The sequence below is a fragment of the Amphiura filiformis genome, chromosome 2 (assembly GCF_039555335.1).
Source record: "Amphiura filiformis chromosome 2, Afil_fr2py, whole genome shotgun sequence".
NCBI classification, from domain to species: domain Eukaryota; kingdom Metazoa; phylum Echinodermata; class Ophiuroidea; order Amphilepidida; family Amphiuridae; genus Amphiura; species Amphiura filiformis.
In genome coordinates this window covers 94,469,562-94,485,648 of record NC_092629.1, presented here as the reverse complement: position 1 = coordinate 94,485,648, position 16,087 = coordinate 94,469,562, and the positions used below count along the sequence as shown (strand labels likewise).

At 36.4% G+C, this 16,087-nt stretch overlaps 1 protein-coding gene across 1 annotated transcript in view; it reads left to right on the top strand.

Moving 5' to 3' along the window:
* The first annotated feature begins 335 nt into the window (after nt 1-335).
* Nucleotides 336-16,087, top strand: part of LOC140172127 (sodium- and chloride-dependent taurine transporter-like) — a 29,430-nt gene continuing 13,678 nt past the window's right edge. Inside the window, exons 1-6 of the mRNA XM_072195471.1 lie at nt 336-477; nt 2,184-2,315; nt 3,572-3,872; nt 4,784-4,922; nt 8,712-8,846; nt 11,583-11,686. Of these exons, the coding sequence (XP_072051572.1) occupies nt 336-477; nt 2,184-2,315; nt 3,572-3,872; nt 4,784-4,922; nt 8,712-8,846; nt 11,583-11,686 (953 nt within the window). The remainder of the gene's footprint in view (nt 478-2,183; nt 2,316-3,571; nt 3,873-4,783; nt 4,923-8,711; nt 8,847-11,582; nt 11,687-16,087) is intronic.

Here is a 16,087-nt window from a genome sequence, read left to right as displayed (position 1 = left end):
TCTGTCTCTTAGAACAATCTTCCAATATAGCTGCCATTTCAGTAAATTGTTATACCCGTTCTGGTTGGTTCATTGCATACACTCCATATGTATGTATTTATGTATGTATTTATATATTTTGTATGCGCACTCATGAGTGAAATTTCCTCTGTTGATCCAATAAAGTATTACCTTAGCCTTACCTGTTTTTGTGTGGTGTGACGATTTACCACGTCCCGGGACCACGTCCTGGCAACACTGCAATTTCTGAAAATTATATACCAGAACATAATTATGTCACTCTGGTAGCGACCATAAGCCAGCTTACAGAGAATTGCTCGCTCATCGCACCAACCATGTCGAGTACCAATGGCGACGGATTGAAAGAAAGAGGCCAATGGGTTGGTCGTTTTGACTTTATATTTTCCCTCATCGGTTTTTCTGTGGGATTAGGCAATGTCTGGAGATTCCCCTACCTATGCTACAAGAATGGCGGTGGTGAGTCGTAATTTGCTATTATTACTTGTTGAAGTTATTAGTATACTACAAGTTGTCAATATTGCTCGAAGTACTCATTCGCACCTGCAACAGTATAAGTAAATTTCACCACATTTATGAAAACAGATGGCAAAGAGGCTATGCAATATTGACCATAATATACAATTTGCAATCGCCTACGTCCAAGGTTAGGAGTTGGGTGCCTGGTAGCCTTCCATATAATGGCCAAAAGACTAAAAACGTTTTTAAAAGGGTAGACACGGTAATGTTGGTCAAAGCAGTCAAAATATTATTGAAAAATAACACTTTAATGTTTTGCAAAAGTTTATTCGACAATTCATATACTTTGAAAACTTGCTTCACTATTGTTGTTAATGTACGTTTTACAAAAGTGTCGTTGTTTCAGCCATCTTTACAACATAACTCAAGAACCACAGGTCCAATAAAAGTATGTCTGTGATATTTGAATTCTTCCATACACTCGCTATGAAATGATCAATGCAATTTTTGCAAAATTCACTACCGTTCGCAAGATGCTGTGAACTACCAAATCACGACAGCTAATAACCTTAATACGCATAAGGCCAGTCAGAATAGTTACACTTGTGAATTGATCGAATATTCATGGTATATCATTGTATTGTAGTATCAATAACCTCTCGCGAAAATTGTTCTAGGTTTTTTGAAGCGGACTTTTGTAGGCAGTGATACAGTTACACTTTTGTAAGCAGTGGCGTAGCTATTTTTGTTAGAATGAATTTCAGTTAATTTCGGTATTAAATTGATCTTTCAAATGAGTATTTGTGCTGAATTGCGCGAGAAGCGCGCGAAAATGTTGACTTTCATCGTTTGGAGGGGTCACAGAATCAATGCTGAATTGGTGGTACTGAATTGGTGGTACCTAGGGCGCGCTCCCCCTGCTCCCACCCCGTCGCTACCTCACTGTCTATAGGTCTTTTGGCTCTTAAGTAATGGTGTAAATAGTGTTGAAACGAAACATTTTCACAAAACGACACATATCTCAAGAACAGTAGCGTAGTTCAGCGGTAGGGCAGAGTGCCCCCTCCTCCGACCAAAAAATGAAAGAGAAAAGTGCCCATCTGACAAAAAGAAAATCGGGAAAAACAAAGGAAAAGAAAAGTGCCAAAAACAATGAAAGAGCAAAGTGCCCATCTGACAAAAAACGAAAGAGAAAATCAGGAAAAGCAAAGGAAAAAGAAAAGGGGCAAAGAGCCTGTTTACCATCAGCCCGATCATGGGCCAAAATAGTGTAAAATACCAAATTGTTGCTCGCTACGCGCACACATTGTCAATAAAGTCCTTTTTTAGAAGCTCGAAGACTTTTACTTGTACAGTCTCTCTCTCTAAAAAAGTATATCCCACCAATAATACTGTGCCAAAATGATGCAACCGGAATATCTTTTTCGTCTTTGCCCCTAAATGATTCTGACCTCCTGACCAAGAAAGCTGGCTACGCCGCAGTTCAAGAACAACAATATATTAAATAATTTTTAAAGCGCATGTTTTGCATTCCGCACCCATTCAAATCTTCAAGTTGCACTTCTCATTAATCCCTTAATATATGATTACTCTGACACTGCCTTAAGGTCCGTTCAAGCACGTTTTGCGCATCTTTGTCAACTATATGAGCATGGTAAAAATTTACATGTGCTGATTTTCAACACTCCTACTCCGCTCTTTTGTAGGTGCATTTCTTCTTCCATATCTAATATGTCTTGCTGTTGGTGGGATTCCTGTATTATTGGTTGAGTTAGGACTGGGCCAGTTCATGTCGCAAGGAGGCATAACTTGTTGGAACTTGTTACCAGGATGGCGAGGTAAAACAGTAATTTATCATCGCTCGTAATTTAGTAGTAATGACAAATAACTGATTACTATTAGAGCCATATAGTAACATTGGCTGTGGAGGATGCCCTCAATGTTTTACACAATTATGTTTTTTACACTAATTGTAATGTACTAGTACTTTAGTAAACTAATATAACCTGAAAACCAAGGCTTTAAGTGCTATAATTGTCACAGTTGTTTGATGGGATCATTTATTTATTTTTCATCAAAACATCATGTGCAACCAAATTTTAGGCATTAACAGCTAAAAGTGATATCATGCTAATGTATACAGATGCTTTTGAGTCATTCTCAACTTTAATTTCCCCTCTTTTACAAAATGATTCCCTTTAATAGTATTTTTTAAAGCTTTTTCGGATAAAAAATGTATCTATTAATGACAAAATTGGTGGCGCTATTTAGTTACTGGAAATTACTCTTTCAAGCTTTTAATATAAATAATTCCTTTTATTATTTGATAAAATATATTTATAAAATTTCCTTCTTGCTTGTTTCACCTATTCCAGCTGTTTTAATGGCAGTATTAATCACCTAACCCTTGCCAATAAAGACATATGATTTAGGATAAATAGCGCCATCTATAGTTTGCATTTAGTTAATAATGAAGCCAATTCTGTATTCATCAAACAACCGTGTTGTGACAGGGTCCGAGATTTTGAATAAAACGTAAGTCGAACGCGTACGCGATGTTCATAACACAGTATGTTCATGACGTGCGGGACGGCCATAAACATGATAAACATCGAAAGAACCGACCCGAATCACATTCGACAAAAGGACATACCTGACAATAAAAATTTAACATATTGTGAAATAAAATTCAAATTTATTTATTTCAAAGTAATGGGATGTGCGGGCAGCAGTTCAAAACTAGCGGTCGTTCGGTGAGAGTTGCGTCTACATAGTTTTCTTAAAAAGGAAAAAACCCATCAGGGTAATACTATAGGTGTTTTTTAATAGCGATTAAGATTAAACTATAAATTAGAGGTAAATATCAAATAGAGTAAAATGCATTCTATTCGTATATTTAGATTTATTCCGTTACAGGAAACCTGTCACTCATAGCCCTGCGGGCTTCTTCTAAATTGGATCTAGAGAAAGCTGCAATAAAACGCTTATTATTAGCACTTTATACTAGATTTAAAGCGTTGTTAGATTTTACTACAAAATTTACCAGAGCTAGGATACTTCTTTTTACACAATCAACACAACATTTTTTACACAGGGATCGGTATAGCCAGTATCATAGTTGTTGGCTGGTTAAATTGCTATTACAACGTGATCTTGGCCTGGGACATCTACTACATGTGTCTGTCCTTTGCTAATCGACTACCATGGTCCCATTGCAACAATGACTTCAACACTGACATGTGTCTGGAGCCAGAATGGATCTACGGTAATACCAATGCTACGTCATTACAAGCGTGTGGAGTTGACGGAACAGCAGATTTTCGAAAACAAGTTTGCTTGAATGGAACACTCAGAAACCTGAGTGATTTCACACCAGCTGTAGAGGAATTCTGGGAGTAAGTATCATGGAAGAATAAAGCGCCACCATATTTATGTGACCTTATTGTTACTTATTACAATTAAATGATGAAAATCAAAGTCATACGATGTTGCCGAGAAGTGTCAAAAGAAAAATGTCACCATATCGATATAATGGCTCAAACAGTACATGTACCCGTAGAGGAGGCGAACCTGTATATAAACAATGAATGAAGTATCCATCTATCTCTTACAATTGCGATTGAGCCAGACTCATCCATGTAATGTTGCTGTAGGGGGATCGCTATTTCGACGGGACTCGAACCCACAATCTCACCAACATGTGCTGTAGCATACCTCATGATATAGCGAGACTATGCTGCTGCTCCCCCTCCTCCTCCTCCTCCTCCTCCTCCTCCACCACCTCCTCCTTATCCTCATCATGACCTGTTAGGTTGTTTCTGTGGTCACCCCAATGACAAACCAGGGGACCTCAAACTGTGGATTGAAAATGTAATGTATATCCAAATATACCCACATGCACCCAAATATATCACAGTATGGGAAGCATCAATTAGCATCAAAAATTAACAACCAATTACCCACAAGGTTATCTGATGATATATATATTGGCCCAGCTGGACCATGTAATATCTTGAGTTGACCTGTTTCTGGGGTGACCTCAATAAGAAATTAGGGGGACTAAAACTGTGAAGTAAAAATGCAGTGTAATGTTCGAGATGAACCCAAATATCTCGGAAATGCACCCGAATGTATCAGAAATACTAGCATATGTATTATAAATACACCTAATGTTTCAGAAATGCACCCAAATACCTAAAAATGCACCCAATTATATTAAGATTGCTCCCAATAGTGCAGTGAAATTGTAAATTTCGTTGAAGGCAGCGGTAACGTAATGCATTTTTCTCTGTATCGACACAAATAGACGAAAGTTACTGAAGGTGCATCTATCATCTGGTATAGACGACATGGGAGGCATTAATTGGCAGCTTATGCTTAGCTTAATCATCGCTTGGATCATTGTTTTCTTCATCATCTGTAAAGGGGTCAAAAGCTCGGGAAAGGTAAATGAGAGATCTGTCAGTACTAATGCATTTAAATAAATAAATAAATAAATAAATAAATAAATAAATAAATAAATAAATAAATAAATAAATAAATAAATAAATAAATAAATAAATAAATAAATAAATAAATTAATAAATTAATAAATAAATTAATTAATTAATTAATTAATTAATTAATTAATTAATTAATTAATTTTTTCTTTTCTTTTTTGTTGTTGCATATTTTGTTGTCTTTGTAGGTCAACAGAGCAAAGTTCGACATAAAGTCATAATTTTAAAAATTATGACTTTATGTCCTCCCATAGAACTGCATGTTAAATGGTCAAAATAACCAGTGGGGTTTCGTTCACTTTACCATGTTGTATCAGCTTAAAATGGACAGCAATTCTTCCCGGCAGTTATTACTAATATTATTTCAATTGATTTTTAACGGAAATCGTACATTAAGGCTTTAACAGGCGCTACACCTAAGTACCAGCACACTTCAACAATTATTCCACTGCCATTAGGATATATCAGAATCATTTCCGCTTCCATTTAAGGGCTGGGGTATGAACGTTTGGACAGTATTTATTTTGGGACATTAGAGCACATCAGACATATCGAATTGCATTCTGAATATGAAGAATGTCATTCTGATATCAAATAATTTTGATTTTTTGAAATTCGCAATTTAATACACATTTTATGGCAAATTATTAAAATTTGATATTTTTGATATTTAACAGTACTTGAAGTAAACTTTATAAATCTGATGATTTATACTTAAAGTGTATGTAGGTGGGATGAAAAGCCGATGATCAATTGAAAATTTTGACCTTTCGTATTGAAGATATGGATTTTTTTACCAAAACACCAACAAAAATTAGGTCTTTTTGGGAAAAAATCCATATCTTCAATATGAAAGGTCAAAATTTTCAATTGACCGTCGGCTTTTCCTCCCTGCTACATACACTTTAAGAATATATCATTAGATTTATATAATTTACTTCGAGGACTGTTATATATCAAATATTTGAAAAATATCAAATTTTTATAATTTGTCATAAAATTTGTATTATATTGTGATTAAAAAAGAAGAAAATTATTTGATATCAGAAAGACATGCTTCGTATTCAGAATGCAATTCGATAGGTCTGAGGTGCTCTCATGTCCCACAAAAAATACTGTCGAAACGCAATAAACGCTCATTTTGGATCCCTTAAGAATAGATTTTTTTTTAAAGCAAGCCAATGCCTCCCCAGCAAACACTAGCAGAAATATATTATCGATTTTACGTCATCAAACATTCGTTAGAACTTAAACATTACTGGAAATAGAATGGCAATAGATTAAATAACGTAGATATGTTACATACAATATTTTACGTACAATAAAAAGTCTGCATGCTGCTTTAAGCAGTAGATCTGCGCACACTCGAGTTGAAAGTATATAATGTCCTTTAAAGTTTTTCTAAAATTCTATAAAGGTCTATAAAGGTCAATAATTTCTGACTGCCTCAATTAGATATCATGGTAATACAAGTAGCTTACAATGATTATTCATAACGGATATTAATACATTCATTATTACAACCGGTAATTGTCAGTGGTGATGGAACGGACTATTGAAATACAGATATCTGCAGTGTATTTTGAAACAGGTTCATCAGGTTTGGTAATAACGAAATAAACAGGTTTTTAATTTGTCAAAACCAGTGAAGAAACTTACTATTTTCATGCTGACAGTTTCGTCAGTGAACCACTGACTTTATCGAAACTTGTTGATGTTGTGATCCAACAGCTGATGACTGGCGGGAATTTATGTCACTTCCGGTAGTGATGTTAGTCCTACTCGCAGTCTCCAAAAGTGGATCATAAACATGACTCAGATTGTAGACCCCCTCGTCTCTGTTCATCACTCCTCGTCCCCTCCTCTTGATCTGATGCTTTTCTGTCACTCTCTCTCTCTAAGATTTTAGACGCCCCCCAATTGATAATATGATTAGCCCTGGCTACATGGTCACTAATAGCTGAGTTCTTAAAATGGCTCTCGGATTCTTTGCGTTTAGACCGGGTGTATTTCTGTTGACTCGCTTTTTCCGCCTCCCTTCGGTGCTCGTCTAACAGTGTGCCGAAAGTTATTTGGTTTCGCCTACGTAAGTTAATTCGCAGCTACCACACGGGACTTCATAAACACAATTAGGAGTTTTGACCGGTTCTTGCTTGTCTTTGGGGTGGACCACCATTTACTGATTGTAATGTGTGGTCTCATTGCGGTTGCGATGTCGTGTTTCTTTAAGGTTCTGCTGATTCTTTCAGACACACCTGCTGCATATGGAATAACCACCAGGCCTTTGCTTTTATACTCAGAAGTTGCGATCTTATTTTTATTGGTCTTTCCTTGGTGCTTATCTTCCATTTGTTTCTTAACTTTGTCTATAGTCCATTTAGGATATCCACACTTGGCTAGAGCCTGTCTAATATGCTCTTCCTCTTTGATCTTGTCCTGCTCTTCTGTAACTATTCTGTCTTTCCTGTCGAGTAAAGTCCTGACTACACCCATTTTCTGATGAAGCGGATGGTGGGATGTAAAGGACAAATACTGATCAGTGTGGGTTTTCTTCCTATAAACCATGAGTTTGACGGAATTGTCAGGTTTGCGGACAATGAAAGTGTCTAAGAAAGGAATCTGGTGATCTTGTTCTTCCTCATAGGTAAATTTTATACTAGAGGTAGTATCCACTTGATTCAAGTGTTCTGTCAAGGTTTCGGCAGTGTCTTTATTTACAATTTCCAGAATATCGTCCACGTAGCGTTTCCAGAGGCGGTGTTTGCATTCAAGCGGGGCAGTAAGGATGGCGTTTTGCTCCAACCATTCCATGAAGATGTTAGCAGTAAGTGGGCTGACCGGCGAACCCATGGCAGCGCCAATTATTTGTTTGTAGATGGTACCGCGAAAAGTGAAATATGTGGTCGTCAGTACAAATTTCATTAACTGCATGATGTCTTCCACCTCCAGGAGCGTGCGTTTTTTCAAGTCTTGATCTTTTTCTAACCTATTGCGGATTATGTCAAGGCACTCGTCTATGGGAACATTTGTGAATAGCGAAACAACGTCATGTGAAATGAATTGCTCATTTTCTTCTATCATCACACCACATAATTCCTCCGCAAGATCATACGAGTTCTTAACATGGTGCTCTGTTGTACCCACTATCGGATTGATGATGTCAGCCAATGCCCTAGAAGTGTTGTATCCAATGCTACCTGTGTAGTTTACAATAGGTCTGAGCGGATTATTTGGCTTATGGATCTTAGGCGTGACATACAATCTAGGAATCACATCCCCTGAGGGCCTCAGGTGGTCATACTGAGCTTATGTGATCTTTGATTTATCGCAAAGACTAGTGAGAATTGACATAAGGTCTTTTTTGTATTTATTGGTGGGGTCTTTTTTTAACACCTCATACGTTTTGACATCTCTCAAAATATGTTTCACTCTATCCTCATAATCTTGAGTATCCATCACAACTGTTGCTTTGCCTTTATCCGCGGGTAGGATAGTGATGGTCTTTTCTTTTTGTAAATCAATTAATGCACTTCTTTCCTCCTTCGTTATGTTGGATTTTGGGGGTTTGCAGCTCTTAACGTATATATACCAGCGATCTCCGCGCGAAGCACCGTGGCTTCCGAATTTATTTATAACCTAAAATTTTCATGTTTTAGGGCATCATGTCTGCCCTTTCGTTTTGTGTTTGCTGAGATGGGTCTTACTGTACTAAAGTCAAAATACCTTTTATTTCAGGTAGTATATTTTACAGCGTTGTTTCCATACATAATCATGACATGTATTCTAATACGGGCAGTAACACTTGAGAATGCCGTGGAAGGAATCAGATTTTACATGAGGCCTGATACGAGTAGACTTGCCGATGGTCAAGTAAGTATGTCCAGGAGGGTCAGAGTTCAGAGGTCACCAAAAGACCCCCCTTTTCAAAAATTTTGTGGAAAATTCTGATAAAATCTCAAAATTTTTCCCAGTCTCACTGAATGACCCCCTTTTTTGGTCAGAATTTCCCCAGTCTCACGGAAAGACCCCCTTTTTTTTGGAACCTTCTCACTGAAAGATCCGCCCTTTTTTCGGTGTCTAGGCTCTCACCGAAAGACCCCTAGTTTCGAACTGCTGTCCGCACATCCCCATTACTTCAAAGGTCATATATTCATTTGTTTTTATTTGGCTTGGTGCTAGATATTATTAGAATGAAAATATATATGACCAGTGAATTTGATTTTTCACGGTTCTTTCTGCTTCGATTTGTTAAGGCACTGCCCACGTCATGAGAAAATGCTTAACATGCATATTTAAAGTTCCGCATATAATATGCCTCACTAAGTCCTATTCAGCATGTTCAGTGATCCCAGCAAATGTGTAAAAAAATGAATTTTCGTATTTGTTGCTTAAATGTGAAGTCATTAGAATTGTTATTATGTCACGCGTACTTGGGAAATGGAACATTTGGCAAAAAACAAGGAAAACAGCAGTATTGACAAAGCCCCATTCAAATACATTTCGCTATGTACTCTACTTATTACATGGATTTTTCGAAGCTTGATGCCAGAGGCAGGGCGTAAGTTAATAACAGAAACGAAACAGTCATGCAGAAAAGTATGAACTCAAGCTTACTTAGTATATCAGTCCAACAAGTTTATACGTCTTTTTATACGTTTTTTATACGTTTCTTCTAGTATCCTTAAAGGGCATTTCGTGATCCACAGCCTCATCCCCTCACTTTTCTCAAAAAAGTTGAGATTTTTATATCACTGGAAACCTCTGGCTACATAATATTTATGTACAAAATATTTCTTGCAGATTAATTCGTTTTGCAAAGATATCGTGAAATTTGAATTTCGTTCTGGTGCACCAGAACGAAATTACAACACATTGTCTATGGAGCAGTATAATACACATAATCATGCATAACTCGCAAACGCAAAATCGGAATCAACTGAAATTTTTGGAATAGGTTTTTTTCGTGGATATCTAATCAAAAATGACATAAATAGAGGATGCTAGGATCACGAAATACTCCTTTAAGTAAGATACTAGAAGAAATAAAACTGAACTGAACTGAACTGAACTAAGATATTACAGTTTCATGTCAAATGACATATTTGTTCCTGAATACGAGGCTTTCTGTTTAACCACTAGCAGGTTATCACATATGATTATCAGAACGAGCAAATCACTGAATGTGCCTTTAAAATAAATATATTTACTTTGTTTTGCTAATTTGCGCCTTTGTAATGGGTATGAGTTGAAAGGTGGCTGGTCCAACTCACTTCACGCTATATAGCTACAGCACTAACTAATAGATCAATTCAACACCACATTTCCAAACCAAATATGCCGATTAAAATTGATGATATTTTGTGAAGTTCATCAGTTAAGTCAAATTATGATTAGAATTTTATTCAAAACAGCTGGAAAGCCAGCTGGCATTTTGAGGTGAAAATACGACTTTCTGAATGTGTGTACATCAAAAACTTAACAATATAATATGTGTACAACGCTGTATCTCATCAACTGAAAAAATCCAACATTGGATAAAATTCAGATTATGGCACATTAGTTAGCGTCATAGATGTGCTAACATATCACATAGCACATAGCCAAAACCTGTTTATTAAAGACAAAATAATACATTTTAGATGAATCTGTAATTTCTCTACTTCAGTAGAGAATTAACCCATATGTATTTCAACGGGTTTCAACTATGTCAATACTGTTGTTTTCCTTGTTGTTTGTTATTTTTGTTTCATTTCAAATATACATAATGCCAGTTGTCATGAATTATCTTATACTGGATACTATCTTAAGGGATCTGGAATGAGCGTTTTGAGCGTTTCGACAGTATTTTTTGTGGGACGTGAGAGCACATCAGACATATCGAATTGCATTCTGAATACGAATAATGTCTTTCTGATATCAAATAATTTTCATTTTTTGAAATTCACGATATATACAAATTTTATGACAAATTATTAAAATTTGATATTTTTCACATTTTGATATATAACAGTCCTCGAAGTAAATTTTATAAATCTAATGATATATTCTTAAAGTGTATGTAGCTGGGAGGAAAAGCCGACGATCAATTGAAAATTTTGACCTTTCATATTGAAGATATGGATTTTTTCCCCAAAAGACCTTTTTTTATGTTGTTGTTTGAAAAAAAAATCCATATCTTCAATACGAAAGGTCAAAATTTTCAATTGATCGTCGGCTTTTCATCCCCACTACATACACTTTAAGTATAAATCATCAGATTTATAAATCATCAGAAGTTTACTTCGAGTACTGTTATATATCAAAAATATCAATTTTTAATCATTTGCCATAAAATATCAGAAGGACATTCTTCGTATTCAGAATGCAATTCGATATGTCTGATGTGCTCTAACGTCCCACAATAAATACTGTCCAAACGTTCATACCCCATCCCTTAAGGCTATTTATATACAATTCTAAATTTACTTTCGCTGGGATGACTGAATGCGCCTTTACAAGTTTTTGATCTGTTCTGATGTTGAATTCTGATGTGTCAGACTCATCCATTATCAATGATGAGTACCAACCATTTTGATACAGCTTGTACTTGTTATTTCATGTTTGAAGGTTTGGTTGGATGCTGCCACGCAGATTTTCTTTTCTTACTCTATAGGAGTAGGGACAATGACAGGCCTCAGTAGCTACAACAAGCAACATCACAATGTTCTCAGGTAAATACTGTGCGTGCTAGCCATAGGCTTCTACACAGATCTTATTTTCTTACTCTATAGGAGTAGAGACAATGACAGGCCTCAGTAGCTACAACAAGCAACATCACAATGTTCTCAGGTAAATACTATGCGTGCTAGCCATAGGCTTCTACACAGATTAAAAACCTCGCGTCGAGGTTTTGCCAAGTTTTAAAAATAACGGTTACTTAATGAAATTACGGTTAGTTCATGAAAAAGAAGAAGTGAAATTTAGCAAAACGCGACGAGGTTTATTTACCCGTAAGAGAGCTCTATTGTTCCGCTATTGTATCCGCTATTGTATACACTATTGTATTCTATTCATAAAAGCTACTGCAAGAATCGCGGCAATCCCTGATATCGCTGGTGTCTACCGCCGGCGTTTCGTATTTATTAACATTCAAAATGATCCGATACTCTTACATTTATAGACTTATTCCGCTTTTTATATAATATTCAGAAATTGCAATTATGAAAACTACAAACTTTGAAAATGAAAATATATTACCATCGAAAATATATCATACTTAAATTCTATAGAATCTATAGAGGCATTGCATGTGACGTACCATCCCGTAAATTATGGCAGACTACTCAAATGCATTCAACAAAAGCATGATTGCAATGTACCGTGACAGTTCGTCTCACACACATAACCCTGCACTACGATCAAATAGGTTGATGACAACATTTGATTGAATGGACTGTACTCCGCCATAACTACGGTGAAGGACACCGGTTCAAATTCTTTGTTTGGAGCCAATGAATAATATCATGCAGGGCCTCTATAGATCCCCAACCCAGAAGTGCCCATTTATTTTCTAATTTTTTGTAATCGCGCCCAAATATCCCCGCAAATATCTTATACACGGTTTTATTGATTCATTTTGGGCATTTCAAAAGTTAGGGTCGGTTCATAGTGCATATTCGAAGGCGAATATTCGGCTTCGAATACTTTTTGTGACGTCAAAATATATACGGCAACGAATAAAATATGAGTTGGATCGGATTAAATATCGCTCAACTGATAGCGAGATACTATTGATTTATATGAAAGGCTCGAGGTCACCTGAATATCGTTCGACGAACGATGATTTCAAAATCCCCAATGATTTTGACATCCTCTCAAGACTGCAAACCCGATTCTGCCATTTTTTAATTCGCGGACCTATTTTCTCAATAATTATAAAAATACTTTTGTTGTAAATGCGACGAATTTATGTATAGGCTTTCCACTTTTATTTAAGCTATAATTCGCCACTCTTTCTGATTAATAAGTCTAAAGACCAGCCCAAAATACCTCAAATAGTTTCTGCCTCCACCCCGGTTCAGAGGATGATTTAAGCACTTCCCACCACGCCACTGTGTTGACTCGCGGTTAGCACAGCTGTGTGAGTGAACATGACACCACTGCTCGCACATTGCATTGACGGGCATGGTTAAATTTGAATTTGGACTGATATATTTACAATAAAAACGCATTCAAAATGCTAGCCGAGTTCACATTTTATGTTACCTACAGAAGGTGTGAATTATCCTTTATGCATACATCACTTTTGTTCTGAAATCGACCAAGTAATAATGACACACGCACAATATTCTTAAACAACATCTTTTGCACAGAATTCAATGGGATTTGAAAAGTAAAGTGGCAGTTGAAACTCTAGTGATAACACGTTTGCAGTGCATGATGGGGCTTCCTTAAATCATCCTCTGACCCCGGTTTTACATAAATAATGTTTGGCCCCAGTTCTAGGTCCCCATATGCATCTGCCCCTGGCAGAGGATGTGTGAGGGTCTGGGGGTGGTAAATCATTGGTTATTGATATAAAATGCGTTTGCCACGGAGGTTCACCCATTTTTGTAATCTTTTCCGCAGTAGCGGAATTCTTGACGTTTTTGGGCACCTATAAACGATGTTATTTTGGGCGGAATAAAGATGTAATGCGTTCAGTCAAATTCATAATTACAATTAATAATTAAGAGGGCAAAATAAGTAACATGTAGGAATGGATATAGCGCTTTGCAATGGATATCTTCATAAACTATGCAGAACAACCAAAACCACGAGCGTTGGTACCCTATCATTGCGTGTTCTTTTAAAAATATTTCTTGTTTATTTCTATAATTTGTGAATCAGTCATTAAAACACACTTAGGCCCTAGCAATGTAGGCCTACACAAGTTCGGAACGAGACTTTTTATCTTTTGACGCGTATTTCGGTCGAATGCCAAAATTGATTGCTCAATGAATCATGAAATGAGAGCAATACTACTTTGATGATACCGATCTCAAGTGGATATCAGCCAATGAAAAAAGTATTTACCGGAAATATATTTGTGGGAGTTGAATTTTGTTGAACTCGACAGATATATATTTGGTGGGTCACCGTTGGTAGTCTCATATATAACACTTGTGAGGGCTGTCATATTTGTCGTCGCTTCAGTCACATCTTATGATATTTATTTATTTATTTATTTATTTATTTATTTATTTATTTATTTATTTATTTATTTATTTATTTATTTATTTATATATTTATTTATTTAATTATTTATATATTTATTGACTTATTTATTGACTTATTTATTTATTTTTTATTTATTTATTTATCTATTGCCTCATTCATTTCTTGATTTGCTTTGCAGTTGAAACCTGCAAGAAGGTATGGCTCAACCTCCGCGCCGGTTACAGGCAGGTCGTAAATGCCCCGAAAAGCAAATCTTTTTGACTCTCAGGGGCGTAACCAGACCTGACCTTCCGGGGGGCAAGATTGAAAAATTTCCCAATTTCTGATCAAAAGTTTTAGCATTTATGTTCGAGAGAAAGCTCGCTTGCCGCGAAGCGTTAAACGGGTGGAGTCGGTGGGGTCCAGGGCAAAGCCCAGGCGGGGTCAAGGGGCTGAGCGCCATGAAGCTCCTGGTTTTTGGCATATTAGAAAATATCAGTGTTTCAGAGTACAAATTTCACAATGATAGATATAGATCTTCTTCTCTCTTTCTTTCCCTTTTCTCTTCTCCCTTGAGTCCCTTCCCCTTTTCTCTTCTCCCTTCCCCCTTTTCTTCCCTCTTTTTTCTTTTCTTCTTTCCCCTTTCTCTTCCCTCTTTTTTCCCTTTTTTCTCTTCTCCCTTCCCTTTTTTCTCTTCTTTCCCCTTTCTCTTCCCTCTTTTTCTCTCTTTCCCCCCTTTCCCCCTTCCCAATTTTTTACTCTTCTTCCAGGTTTTTTGTGTCCGGGGCAGCTTGCACCCCGGCCCCCACTGGTTACGCCACTGCTCCTATTTAGACCCATTTATACAGACATTAAATCATGACAATAGTTAAATGGAGTTTATCTATTATGATTTTATTAACTTCGTTAAAGAAATTCTCTAAATTTTGCTTACCTTGGTCAACGGGCAATACTTGTTAACAGTCGGGCAACGCTGTGAACTGTAGAAATATATCTTTCTCCGGTTCATAGTTTTATATTCGAAGCCGCATATATATTGACGCCCAAAATGTATTCGAAGCCGAATATTCGCCTTCGAATATTCACTTTGAACCAGCCTTTAGAAGTCGTCAAAAATGGCAACATCCATTGATAGCAATGGTTGAGTAAACATTGTCTAAACACTAGATAAAAAGACAGCTTTGTACTACAGAGAAGATGTGAGGAAAAGCAGATAGATCCAGCTATCCTCAAACAAAATATGTGTGCTGCCGCTCATTCAAAAGTAATCACGCTATTCAGGTTTAACAATAAAATACAATTAAGGGGTTCGAACCCATGATGGGTGTGATACACAACTTGCTGCTTAATAGTTTTAGGGAAAGGTCAGTGTCTGTATCATCATACTATGCATACCATGCATGCAGACCCTAACATCCAGTTATATTTCAAGTAAAATATGACCGAAGTTCCATGGCAAATTATAATTTCTGACGCTTGTTGACTCTTTCAACCTCTACGATTTATGATACAGACTATTTTCAATTATCAAAATATCTTTATTAGGTTTGCAGGAAATGACAGGAAAATACATACAACAATAAAATAAACATGATCAACCATCAGCCCTTTTCTAACAAAATCCTAAAACACTCTCACTAAATAATTATAATTCGAAATAGTAAACACCTATTCATTTATTCATTATAAACCTCTCGCAAACTGGAATGTGTATGTGGTGAATTGTAATTTTAATAACCGATATATGGAAACAGACAGGTACTATAATATTATTCAAAATCAAGAATAATATCAAACAAATCCTCTACTTGAACAGTACACTTAATTTAGGCCCGGGATTTAGGCCTGCATTATGATTATAGACCTAAGGTAAAAAATACTTGAAGAGATAACAAGAAACCTTTCGTGCTTGGCCACTGTAGTGCTTGGCTGAT